The 14550-nt window shown below is 36.4% G+C and overlaps 1 protein-coding gene across 1 annotated transcript; it reads left to right on the top strand.

The window, feature by feature from the left end:
• Positions 1-11562: 11562 nt before the first annotated feature.
• On the top strand, positions 11563-14424 carry LOC113758042 (putative disease resistance protein RGA3). Its single transcript, XM_027301071.1, has one exon. It carries the CDS (start codon positions 11563-11565, stop codon positions 14422-14424), a length of 2862 nt encoding a protein of 953 aa, XP_027156872.1.
• Positions 14425-14550: the final 126 nt, after the last annotated feature.

Genomic DNA, 14550 nt, shown 5'->3' with positions numbered 1-14550 from the left:
ACCGAATTCCGTCCACCAAACACCCCTTTACCGGGCCCGCTCACCGTATCAGATACAGAAAAGGTAATACTCGAGTATACCGGAATTAAGGGTCTCAATACCCCAAAATCCCCGAACAGACTACCGTGGTTCGTTATCTAATCGTCCAAGCCCTTGCCAGCCCGACTCGAATAACTTAGCCACAGGATTTGAGCTCATAAGTCACAGAAAGGTCGTTGGACACAAGCTTCCAAACGACGTCAGAACAGATACAGATCCAGATACAGATAACAGATTCAGATACAGATACAGATAGCAGATTCAGATACACGTTCAAAATTGGCATATGAACAGACCAGAGAACGAGTGTGATAAAGTACACCCTCGCCTCCATTTGATCAAAACAGTACTTGGCTTCAATAGTCATAAATCAAGTATTCAAATATTCAGATATTTCACATAAAGGGGTAGCAGGCAGTGGTACACTCACCGGCTCAACTTTCACTTCAGATTGGCCTTAATCGCCAAGAAACCCTAACATAATCAAAATAAACCAATTGAAGGTTTCATATCCAAATCGAGCAAACGGAATGCACAAGTGAGGCTCGACTACACGTCGTATGCCTTGCCAAATAAATACTAATGCAAGGGTGCAAGAACATGATTTTCTTGGAAACAAAAAGATAACATGAAGACCTAGGGTCAACAACCCAAAAGCCCTTCATTTCCATCAAAAGGCAAATCCAACTTAAAGAACCAAACGGCCTAGAAATCGGACAGCATTTCCCCTAAATTTCTTACTTTTCCAGCCATTAAGGCTTCATTACTTCCTCAAATCAGTCCCAAAACCTCACACAAAAGTCATCTCATATCCCAAAAGCCGTACACTAGGCTCCAAGTAATACAAGTACAAAAGTTAGCTAGGAAATGACCGGAATAAGAGTAAGCCTTAAAACATGCAAACAAGTACAATGAGACTCGATAACGAATCATAAAGCCATGCCAATCACAACCCCAATAGGGTTTCATATACATATATATAAGCATAATAGCAAACCAGAAATTCAGAAAATATAACTCATTTGATCAATCAACAAAAACAGTTTTGGCCTCCGTATGCGGTAATGGCACAAAATACGTTACGCTTATCGGATGAGGGTGTAAGACCCACCATCTCGAAGCTAAAAGACAGGGATACAACAATGTAGAAGGCCTCTCAGTCCAAATCCTAGTACAACTAGGTCAAAAATGCAGAAAACCAAGCCAGAACCGTAATTGCAGGTTCCCAAATCACACAAAACTGTAATCAGTCCAAGTCAGTCTATACAGGTCCAAATGCATTGATTCCAAAGGAATATGAAAGCTAAGACATCAAGCTACATTTCATCAGAAGACACCATCAACAAAATCCAAATCAATTCCAGTCAAAACAGACAATTACTATCGCAGTTCACACATTCTGATCACCAAAAACAGCAACAGTAAAAACGGCATAACTCACTCTACACTACTCCAAATGCCCTGAAATGTTTCAGGCACGTCAAACTCATCAATACCTACAACTTTCATGTTTTGAGCAAAGTCCAATTCGGCCTCTATCTATGACCTAAAATTTCGGACAGATTAGGGGTTCATGAACCCTAACTTTTCACATTTCAATCCAAATCCAAAATTGATTGCATTTATCATCAATTCACACCTACTAGAGTCAAAGCCCCTTATTACTAACCATCAAAAACAACCACACCATCAAGATCATATGAAACCAGAAAATTCCTCATAAAATTGAAAACTTCACCAAATCAAGTCAAATAAAGAAATAAATCATATAATCCATCACTTTAGCCACTTCTAAGCCAAACATAAACATCATTAGGTGTAGTAGGGTGTTCAAGCATCACTTACCAAGAAATTAAGAGAGAGAGAGATGTTGGACACCTTAGCTCTTCAAACAAACTCCACCAAACTACTTACTAGCACCAAATAGAAAGGTTTTATGGAATGGAATCAAGATCAAATGGTTGGATGATTACATTCAAGCAAAATGGAAGCAAGAATCTTGAAGAATTTCCTTTCTTCTTAGCTCAAGAAAGTCGGCCACAAGAAGGTAAGAAATGGTAAGTTTTTTCAATTTTTGTGAGATATTAACTAATTTTGGTCAAAAGTCAAAAATGTGAATAGTAAACCATAAAGTCCAACCAATCATATTGTGACACTTGTCACACTCATTAATGCATTCTTATCTTTCTTTCCCTCTCACATCAATCACTTCACACATTCTACTTATCTCTTAACACCCGATAAATTTTACACAGTATCCGGAATCTAACCTTATTGGCCGAATTTTTTTCCGAACTTTCCGCACTAGTGGGTCCCACGTCCTTTCTATATACTTATTTTATCAAAAACTATCCACTGCTAGAAAAATTATCTAAAAACTATAATTGCTCATAAAATTCCCCAAGAAAATATTTCTAGCCAGAAAATGCAGAAAACATGCCATTAAAGGGGAAAAACCCTAGGAAAATATTAGGGCAATACGGGTTCTCACAGAGAAACTAAAAAAGACGAGAAGGCGAAGTGATCTTCAGTTTTGTACGGATTTTTTTCGCTTTCTGCTACATTTCTTTGTCCATGTCCTCTAAGAAAAAGCTGCTTCTTCTTCTTCTTCATCTTCTTTTTCAGTATAAATAACGTCTTTTTGGGTCCATGCAGTGGCAGCAAACTAGTAAAGTTTTCCAAGCCTATAAATTTTTGTCTCCTTTGGTCACAAGGAGTGGTCCAATACCGACCTCATGAACCAATAAAAAGGCCAATTTGGGACTTGTAAGGAAATATTAGCGGCTGTCATGACAATGATCTTCAACAATGAAAGCTTTAAGACCCCTTTTTATAATTTTATTAATAATCTGTGCGAATTATTATTTCTCATGAATCCAAATTTGGGATCTTCTTCATTTATTCATTTATTTATTTTGCATTTTTGAAGAATACTACATAACTCCAAACTCTGTAAACAGCTATATATAGAGCCTAATATATAAACCAAAAGACAAAATCACTTGACAAATGCAAAATTTTCCTGGCAGGTATATGAGGTATGCCACTTTCAAAATTGTTAAATTTTTTTCATTATTTGTCGTTTAATTTCTGTCATTAATCACATTATCTTGTTGATCACATAATTAATACGTTAATCTACTCTATCATTGTGGTAAAAATTAACTATGTATAAAAGTGTTTCTTTTTTCAGCCTTTCATTCTCATTTGGTGAATCCACCAAATCCCCAAAAGACCATTTCATCACTCTATGATTTTTCCCTTATCTTCTTTCTAGCCAAGTTTACAAAAATAAATGACAGGAAAAACATAACTATACATATTCTACCAATTGTTTATATGATCATATTTCCAAATGAAAGCTAAGAAAAGCTCAATTCTGTTTTCCTGAATACAAACAAAAATTGCACAGCCAAAAAACACAAAGCCAAGGCTTTTTTCACCTTTCCCTTCTCTCTTCCGCTACCACCAGCAACTCTATCCCTGTGCCCTTTCTTTTTTTGGGGTGGGGATATGTGACTTTTAGTCTTCACTGAACCTTTTGCCATCTCTATGTAATATAAGCTCAGCGAAATCTGAACTCATCTTTAATCCTGTCTTGAAACGAGTTCGGACACTTGTCTAGACTAGAGCCAGCCAGAGAGGAGAAGTTGTCAGTCATGTAACGTTATGATAGTGATGTTTGTGGCTTACACTATTCTCGTTTTGTTGTTTATCTTGTAAATTTCTTCCTTTGTTTAAGCCGTTCGATTTCTTGCCCCCCGAGTAGGTCTAGTTGCCCAGCAATGCCCTCCAACAAGGCAAGCAACTCCAATGCCCTTAAAACTATTTATTCTATGACATTAAAAGTTATTTTGGGGTGAAATAAAACTCTTACTTGGTGTTTTAATTTTTCTTCTTTTTTTTTTGTACATGCGAAGATTTTTAATTCGGGATGAATTTTTAAAAAAAAAGCATAAGTTCTTTCCCAAATTAAAAATTTTTGTCTGCAATTGTATTTATCTAACAAAAATTATATCTTATTGGAAATACTAAACAACATATATTAAAACAACGTGGACATCATTTTGCCAGAGAGATTGTGTGTGTGTGTGTTCAATTTTGCTTTTGTTTTTCTTTTCTGTATGAGAATGTAAACAGCCCCACTTTTCCCCTAAAGGCGAACCAAAGGAGTGAGCGCGGACTGCCTGCCCAGCTCTCGCCAAAGGGACCTACGCTGCAGACTGGAACTATCTAATAAGCGATCTGGAACTTTACGGAACGGAGCGAAACGAATCAACATGGTAAAAATAACCCCAAAATAAAAAAAAATGAAATCCCGGAGTCCCGGCCATGAATAGTGAGCGACCCGTCAAACCCAACCGAAAAGCCAACAACATTCACATCTGAACTTTAAACGCGGATTACAATCGTCACATACATAACATAAGTTTTCAAAGTTCCATACATATACACTGTTTGCCAATAAAAGAGAAAACACTCAAAAGTCCACTTAGGGTTTTAATACATGAGCTATACAAAGGATATGTTTAACTAGCTCAATTTGGCAGCCATTTGTCAAATCCAGACCAAAAGTGTTTATTTTCCTGTAAGGAAAACAAAAGGAAATAGAAAGGGGTGAGCTTGCGCTCAATGAGGTACCGAACAGATAGCATTAAAATCATGGCATTTCACCTTTAACAAATCAGATACACATGTCAGATGTAAAGTAAAGTAACCAATGATTCAAAACAGAAGGATACAGGTGGCTCTCAGGAGCCAAATTTCCAGCGCAGTACTTGATCCAAACCGGTTGACTCTCAGTCAACGTATATAGAACCAACGTGTCCGTAGACCCCTCTTTACACCGAATTCCGTCCACCAAACACCCCTTTACCGGGCCCGCTCACCGTATCAGATACAGAAAAGGTAATACTCGAGTATACCGGAATTAAGGGTCTCAATACCCCAAAATCCCCGAACAGACTACCGTGGTTCGTTATCTAATCGTCCAAGCCCTTGCCAGCCCGACTCGAATAACTTAGCCACAGGATTTGAGCTCATAAGTCACAGAAAGGTCGTTGGACACAAGCTTCCAAACGACGTCAGAACAGATACAGATCCAGATACAGATAACAGATTCAGATACAGATACAGATAGCAAAGATTCAGATACACTTCAAAATTGGGCATATGAACAGACAATCAGATGGATTTTCTTCTGCTTACATTGGTAGCCTGGACCAAACTTCTCCTCACACTTATAGCAGAGACGATGCTCCCTTCTGTACTGCAGCTCTGCTGGTGTGATTTGCCTGAAGTTGTAAGGAGTCTGTTTCTTGACAGCATTGGCAATAACAGGTTTGGTATAAGGCATGGTATATTGAGCAGCAGTTTGTGTAGTATTCCCTGCAGAGAGGGATTTTTGGAGAGGCTTGTGCTTCTTGTGGTATGCTTCAAAGGCATTTTCCTGCAATCTGGCCAGCTCAAATGCTTTGGATAAAGTCTTAGGGTCTTGAGTCTTCACCATTGATCTTAGCTCGTCTGGTAGTCCACTCAAAAAACATGAAATGTAATCATTTTCTGGGAGAAGTGGGGCTCGAATCATTACCTCAGAGAGCAGTTCCTCAAATTTTTCCTGGTAGGCTAGGACTGTGGTAGATAGCTGCAATTTATTGAATTCCTCCACTGGATCCATTTGTCCTAACGTTCCAAACCGCTTGCACAACTCTCCAGAAAATTCCATCCAATCCACCTTGTTACCCCTAGTAGACTTGAATCCTTGATACCATACCTCCGTTTTACCTTCTAAGTGGAATTCTGTCAGTTCCATCCACTGCTCTATCGGAATGTGTAGAAGATGGAAATACCTCTGAAGTCTTCTGATCCATTCCCTGGGATTGTCTCCTCTGAACGGTGGAATTTCCAGTTTAGGTGCGCTAGCATGGAAGGAACTCCTGACATTCCTCTCTCCTTGCTCTCGAGTTCCTATGTCTGAATTCCTGGAGTGACTTCCCTCTGGAGAGCCCAATATCCCTTTCTCAGGATTCCCTCGATTCAAACTGGAGAGCTGCTGAGAAATGGCTACCATGAATGCATCTAATTTATTGCTCAGTTCCACACTCACCGCATCCAACCTGTCTTCCATAATTTGTTTGTCTGCAGTAATGGATTCCAGAATTCCTTGGAGTCTGCTATCCTGCCTACGTAGCTGTTCTTCCATGGTCTTCATTCGAGTTCCATCTGCCATTGAATTATAGTGATTGTAGCTTCCTAGTCCAAGGACCGGAAGCTCTGATACCACTATTATGGCCTGACCTGACCAGAGTTGAAGAAGGAAATACAGAGAAAGAAAGGAGAAACAGAGACTTGAGAGAGAAGATAGAAATTATAGGGAAGGGGAAGAACTGAATTTGGTTGTATTATCTGCATACCCCTTGCGTCTCAACCTTAGGCTTATTTATACAAGTTCCATTCTCTAGATCCTTCCATAACTATAACAGAATGCTCAACAGAAAGGATCCTGCCTGCCTGCATGCTGTGCAGTAACGAACCAACTAACTTCTAAGAATCATGCCATCTACATTCTCTACTGCAAATATCTAGGGAAATATCTATGCTACCTAGAGTAATTATCTAGGATCATTACACGGGTTCTCAATATAAGTGTAAGTTTAATCCAAAATATACCCGTTTGACTGCAAGTATACAGGTCAATTAATAGTTTAGGGTATAAATCGAGTCGATCCCATGAGGAGCAACTTTTACAAGTATTAGGTCATTTACTTGCTCTATTATTTAGACTAGCTATCAATAAAAGCAATGAAAATCACAATACTAACTAACTACCTAAATAACTAGATAAGTCACAAGTAAACAATGGAGAAATTTCACTAAATACTTGAGTCTAGGGAAATAGAGTCCACTTACGGCATCAAAAATACAAGTAAATGGATTTATCTCTTATTACTATTCTTATTTAATTAGGAATTCATTTCCATATTTATCAAAACTCATTCTCATGATGTAATGGTCTAGACTAGACTAGTTTTCCCCATTCTCATAGTGAATAGCTAGATCTACTCTTATTTTCCTCATTTATGTTGTTCCATTATTATTATCAATTTTTATTGAATAACAATAACTAAAAACTTGCTATTGGTGATCAAGTAATAACAAGCGATAAGCATGTATAAACAAACAAGTTAATACAAAATGTAATAAGTGTAAATCATATTCAACTTATATCAAATGGCCATAAGTTTCATATTCTCCCTAAATCTAGAAATTTAGCTACTCATGTGATAAAAGACAATAAAGAGCATAACTTCATTACATGCAAACATAATGAATCACATGTAAAAAGAAAGATACAGAAAGCTTAGCCAAGATGATGAACAACCTCCCAATCTTCTATTTCTTCAACAAGATGAATGATACAATGAATTTTCCAAGTTTCTCTTACAAATTCTTAGCTAGAGAGAATGAGAAAAGACTAAAACTACATTCTACCAAAACTAGCAAGAACTTCATAGAACCCCCCCTCTCCTCAATGATTCTTGCATATGTATTGTTAGAAAAGTCAAAAAGTGGTTAATGACAAGACATAAATATCATTTTTTCTTCCCTAATCACTCTTGAGCATGTGCAGCCGAAATTCTTATTTAGAGTTGAGCTGGAAAACAGTGTGAAAATAGAATAAGTTGCAGAACAAGTTGCAGAAAATAGGGGAGAATACGTGGCTCCTCAATACGCGACTTAAACCCATGTATTGAGGTCGCGTATTGGCTCCTAACTTGAATTCTCGATTGTTTTCTGCTCCAATTCATCACTAATACCTCATGCAAGATGTTCTTGTTGTTGTTCATGTATTCCACCATCAATACTTGTATTTGATGCTCTTCTACTTTCCAATTTATCGTTGTATCAAGCGCTAAATGACGAATCGGATCCATCTTGAACCAACGTTGAGAGTTCACCTCAATTTCTACAAATATAACCAACTTTTACACATTAAGTTGCTCAAATAAAAACTTGCAAAATATTGAAGACTAGGGAGCAAGTTACATCTTAAAACATCCTAATTTGTACTAAAAACACACACCAAATGCTACTAATAACCATATATAATAAACACTTATCAACCTTTTTCTTGTGACATAAATTATAACTAACAAATCTTTAAAACAGAAAGAAACTTGAAGGAGAGTATTTGATGTCTTTATAAACTTGAAGTCAAATTAGGGTATTGAAAATGTAATGTAACTTGAAAGAAAAGGCACTAGAAATCTGTAAGCATTATAATAAACTAAAAGAAATAGGAATTTCAAACATAATAAGCTCAATAGCTCTCAATTCTCCCAACCATTTTATGTTACCAATGTATTCTAACACAAAATAGTTGTAGGTAAGGAAAATAATTTTTCTAAAGATTATTATTACATGTAAAACTATTTATGCAACTATTTTAGTACTTGATTGTACGGTCAAAATCTCAACTATTAGTTATGACAACATTTATATGATGGGTTTAATGCCCAAAAAAATTGATGTAGAATAAATGTAAGTTATTGGTTTGCCAGCAAAATTGAAATTTGCCTGAGAATGGTAAAAGAGAAAAGAATAGACCAAAGAAGGCCAAAAGAAGATCCTTTCATTGTTCAATAAGAAAAGAATTGTTTTAGGGTGGATGTTAGCCATCTCATACATTGAACTCCTCAGAATTTTGTTTGAAAACTTTGCAAATGATCCTAAGAATATGGTTCAAGCAAATTCAAATATAGATAGATCTTGAATGCATGATACTAACATTTTCTAAGTTAGTTACTTATCTCATCTAAAGTATCGAATCTAATAAAGAATTGCTTTGCTGCAAAACATAATAAATAATCCAAAAGTTGGCTCACAATTATTGCCAGATGCTTATTTAAGAGAGGGAGAGAGGGAGAAAAAATGGCAAAAGTTAATAATGACATAAAAAAATAAAAGTTCAATCCCTTAAATCCAATTAGTTTTTTTTAGCAGGAGAAATGTGGGATTTAAGAAATGGGGAGGGGTAGGGAAATTAGAACCCATGATCTCTAATTTTCGGAGTCTCAATTTTAACAACCAGACTAAGCCCTTCGAGGCTAATTACACCAAATAGTTCTTGGTGAGAATTTCTCCCAAGAAATTGTAACATTGATCCATAAATACTTTTCAATTAGCCATGTTAAATAGGAGTGAGCAATAACTCTAATTAATATAAGAACATATAAGAACTGGGGTGGGGCAGGGAAATTACAACACAAAACCTCTAATTCTTGGGGTTTTAATTTTAACAACTAAACTAAGGCCTTCGAGGCTAATTACACCAAATAGTTCTTGGTGAGAATTCTCTCAAGAAATTGCAACAAATTGATCCGTAGATGCTTTTCAATTAGCCATGTTATGTAGGAGTGAGAAATAACTCTAATTAAAATAAGAAATATATATATATATATATATATAGACACACATTTCCTTTTATTTAGAAATATTGACACTTGGTGCACCAAATAAACTTTTCATTCCACAAATCTAACAGTGCTTCTTGTAAGGATAAGAATGCTGATTTGAAGTGTAATAAGATCCTTCTAACAAGTCCCAAAGTGGTCATTGGCAACACTTTCATCAGATTTTTGCACTTTTCAATTAACTCAACTGCAAAAAAATGGGATAGATTTTTGCACTTTCTTCAATTGATAAATACGCGACCTTACTTTTGCCTTTATTCTTGTGTGCAAGATTTACGCCAATGCTGCTTGATTCCCAACAACTGGAATATGAACATCAATTGTTAAAATAGATCAAGAGGAATGACGTATTGGTTAATTGAGTGTGCATCAAAGTAAGGAATTTTTTATGCTGTTTAATCTATAAATACCCGAACTTATTCTATTTCATCCATTGTCTCACAAATTAAATTGTGAGTAAGGCTTATTTTTTTAATGATCATTAAAATTAGAAATATATAGTCTAAATTAACCTAAATAAATTTTAATCATGACATAATATTGATCATTAAACTTGTATGATGAATTTAGTACATGATAAAACTGTCTTATGAGCATATATTTAGGTGAAATGTGATTATTAGCGTTGCATGCAACAATGAAATTAACATGGATATGGTAAAAGAGAAAAGAATAATAAAAAGAAGGCCAGAAGAAAATCCCTTCATTGTTCAATAGGAAATGAGTACTTTAATGGTGGATGGTTTCCATCTCATTTCTATAGCTCAGAAATTTGTTTGAAAATCATGCAAGTGATTCTGTGATTATGGTTCAACCAAATTCATATAAGAGGGAAACCTTGAATGCACGGTTGAAATATTCATCTAAGTCAGTTACATATTTCATGCACAGTATCAAAGTCGACAAAGAATTGCTTTGCTGCAAAGCATAGTAAGTAATCCACAGTTAGCTTCTAAATTTTTATCTTCAAATTAAAAAAAAAAGGATAAGTTTAGTAGTGACATGGAATCGTTGAGAAAGAATATATATATATATATATATATATATATTATATATATATAACCCTCAAGCTGCTTTTGCTGCACGGAAATCCTAGTTTTAGCATAAAAATTTATATGGTAGAATGAATCAAGTATTACAATTGAAAAATTTTAATATCAATCTTCAATTATTCAAAAAATGTCAAAATTCCATGTAAATCAACATATAATATAGTAGAACAAATAAAACAAAAGTAATAAAGCATATTATGTCCTATAAATTAATCATGGGTAACTAAGTCAAATTTATAATAATTATATTCTATTTTGACATCTAAATATTGATTATAATAAATATTGGGAAAAAATGAGCATTCCACTCTAACTTGTGTACTAGACACTCTGGAATGACAAATTTTTTTACCTACCATTATAAGCGTTCCACACATGAAACAAGAGGTTAAAGTATCCAATGAGTCCTTGTTAAAATGTTTAAAAAGAAATTGTTAACAAATAAAAACAAAAGGAACCCTTTAATGCTATGGTTATATGACCCTTTTATAGATCAGCTATAGAGTATGGAATAGATACTGTATGACAAATCACATTATCTGAAAGAAAAAAGAAAAAGATACGATAGTGATCACATGTTGCATTTTGGTCGCTTTTTAGATTTAATTTCATTTCATTTGGGAAAATTGACACTTGCTGCCTCAAATAATCTTTGTATTAAAAAAACTGGCAATTCATTTTGTACATATGAGAATCCTGACAATTTGTTTTACACTTTTCACATGTTTTACGCTTTTCAATTAATTCAACAACGAAAAAGAGGATACACAAGTTTGCTTCTCTCTTTATTCTTGTGTGCAAGGTTAACGTCAATGTTTTCTGATTCCAAACACTAGAATAAGGAATGCTTTATTCTTTAATTGAGTGTGCATCAAAGTAAAGAATTTTTTATGCCATCCAATCTATAAATGCCTGAACATATTTGTTGTTTCTAATTCTAAACAAACAAACAGTTTTCCACTTCGAAATACACAAATTCCCAGCTAAAAACCAAAGCAATGGCTGAATTGTTTGTTCCAAAGATAATTGATCAACTGAGTGATGTTCTCGTGAAGCAGTTTGGGGAGAGGGTCAACCTGGTGATGGGGGTTGAAAAGGAGGTGGCATATATCAAAACCAAGTTAGAAACGATTCAAAATGTGCTGCATGATGCAGAGAGACGAAGGCTGAAGGACAGAGGCGTTGGAATTTGGCTAGAAAAGCTTGAGGACATAACATTTGAGATGGATGACGTGCTGGACGAATGGAACTTCAAGATTCACAGAGCAAAGAACGAGGGAACTCAACAGAATGCCAGATTGCAGGCAACATTGTGGAGCAAGGTTCGTTCCTTCATCCCATCCCTTTGTTCTTGTCTTAAACAAGTTCCTGTTCGTAGTGATATTGCTTTGAAAATAAAAGGCATAAATGAAAAGTTAGACTTGACTTTGAAAGAGGCAGATCAATTCAAATTTATTTCAACTGTGGCGATTCCTGATTCTCAAGATTTGAAGCGAATTATGACTACCTCAATCATAGACGAATCAAAGATCTATGGTCGAGAATCTGATAAGGATGCTTTACTTGACCAAGTTTTGTCTAAGAGTAGTAGTCAAGGAAGAAAGGGGGTTCAAGTTATCTCTGTAGTAGGGGCCGGGGGTAGTGGAAAGACCACACTTGCCCAGCTACTTTTCAATAACGATAAAGTAAAGAACCACTTTGAACTTAGAAATTGGATTTGCGTATCAGATCCTTTTGACCAGAAAAGGATTGCAAAAGCTATCCTTGAGAATGCTGGTTCTCAAGAATCAGAGTTGGATCCATTGATCCAACGTATAAAAGAAACTTTTTCTGGTAAGAGATTCCTGCTTGTCCTAGATGATGTCTGGACAGAGGATGACCCAAAGTGGGAACCTTTCCAAAACTCTCTCAAGGATGGGGCTCCTGGAAGTGTAATCTTGGTGACAACAAGGAGTCATAGAGTGGCCGCAGTGGTGGGAACAACTCATACTCACCAGATGGCCCTGATGTCCGACTCTGATTGTTGGCTAATAATGCAAAGGATAGCATTTGCCAACAAATCAGGGGACTTGTGCAAGAAGGTGGAAAGAATTGGGCAGAAAATTGCAGAAAAGTGCAAAGGGTTGCCACTTGCTGCAAAGACTATGGGAAGCTTGTTACGGTTCAAAGATACCGTACAACAATGGCAGAATGTTTTGGACAGTGAGATATGGCAATTGAAGGAAGCAGCCGTGGAACTTTTCCCTCATTTGTACTTAAGTTACAATGAATTACCCCCAGAGCTGAAACGTTGCTTCTCATATTGTGCTGTCTTTCCCAAAGATTTTGAGATAAATGTAGAAGAGCTTATTAGGCTGTGGATAGCACAAGGTTATGTTCGCCCAAGACGAAGAGGTGAGAGCTTGGAGCTGGTGGGCCATGAGTACTTCAACAATTTGGCAATGCGTTCCTTTTTTCAAGAATTACAAGAAGTTGAGGGGTACTATGGGTTTCATGAATATATGAAGTGCAAGATGCATGACATAGTGCATGATTTTGCACAATTTCTCACAAAAAATGAATGTCATGCACTTGATGGAACGGGAAGAAATTCATCTAGTGAAAGACCATGTCATCTAACAATTTTGGAAAAAGGCACTGAGGAGGAGATGTTTAGTTCTCGAGTCGTTGATTTTGGACGGCTCAGGAGCTTTTTAACTTTTCCTATAATTGGAAGAGTAGTAGTTCCCCAAAATCTGTTTTGCATTTTGAAGTGCGTGAGGACTCTGACTTTAAGCAATTGTGGGCTAGCTGAAATCCCAGCCGAGATCGGAAGGTTGATTCATCTTCGGCACTTGGACTTGAGTGATAATCTTTTCATTACACTGCCAGAAGCTATATGTGATCTATATTATCTGGAAACTCTGGATATCAATTGTTGTGAAAAGCTTTCGTGCCTTCCTGGAAGGATTGAAGGCCTTGTACACTTAAGGCACCTTTTCAATAAGATGACCGTTGATTTACGTCAAATTCCACAAGGACTCACGAAGCTGACGTCACTTTGTACTTTGGCTAGGTTCATCGTCAGGAGCAACTCTGATGATTTGGCAATTCTGAAGGACCTGAACCAACTGGAAAGATTGGCCATTGTAATTGAAGGAGAAGTAGATTTTGGGAGTGCAAAACTTGGCAAAAAAATCAACATGCGTGAAATGTTTTTGTTATTTAGCGATAGGACCCACTTTATAGAAACTCCAAGTTGCATTGAAACCATGCAACCACCTCCAAACTTGGAACTACTTGTGCTAGATGGCTATCCTGGAGCCCAGTTACCAAGTTGGCTTGTGACGAAGTCTCACGCCAATAACTTGACGAAGCTCAGTATTGCTATGCCCCACAACATCTCATCCTTTCTTGCCTTGCGGAAGCTATCATCCCTAGAAGAGCTTGTGCTCATGGAAGTGGATGAGCTAAAATGTTTGGGTAAGGAATTCTTCGGAATTACAAAAGCACTACATGAGAATAATCGTGATGCCGTTGATACATTGTCAAACTCCGAGTCATCATTCTCAGACGAAGCAATGGCATTTCCAAATTTGAGAAAATTACATTTTTATGCCTTTTACAATTGGACAAATTGGGAAGACTTAAGTGAAGATGATGAAGAAGTTGCTATCTCTATCATGCCACGTTTGGAGGAGCTAGAAATTAGTCAATGTTACAAGCTTGAAGCTCTGCCACATCGCATCCTCAGCAAGATATCATCTCTCAAAAATTTGGATATTCGACTTTGCGACAAGTTGAGGGATCGTTACTCTGACAAAACAGGAAATGACTGGATAAAGATATCACACATTCCTCGAGTTCACATATCCAATTAGTATTAATCTACTCAGGTATGGTTATTCACATATTTTTTTTATGTATCTATCATCTTTGAAGTCAAATAATTGCTCCTTACAGAATTACAACAAACAAAGGCCTGCTTTGTAGAATATGACATGTGC

This window comes from Coffea eugenioides, unplaced genomic scaffold, assembly GCF_003713205.1.
Source record: "Coffea eugenioides isolate CCC68of unplaced genomic scaffold, Ceug_1.0 ScVebR1_3528;HRSCAF=4754, whole genome shotgun sequence".
NCBI classification, from domain to species: domain Eukaryota; kingdom Viridiplantae; phylum Streptophyta; class Magnoliopsida; order Gentianales; family Rubiaceae; genus Coffea; species Coffea eugenioides.
This window is presented reverse-complemented; position numbering and strand designations above follow the sequence as displayed.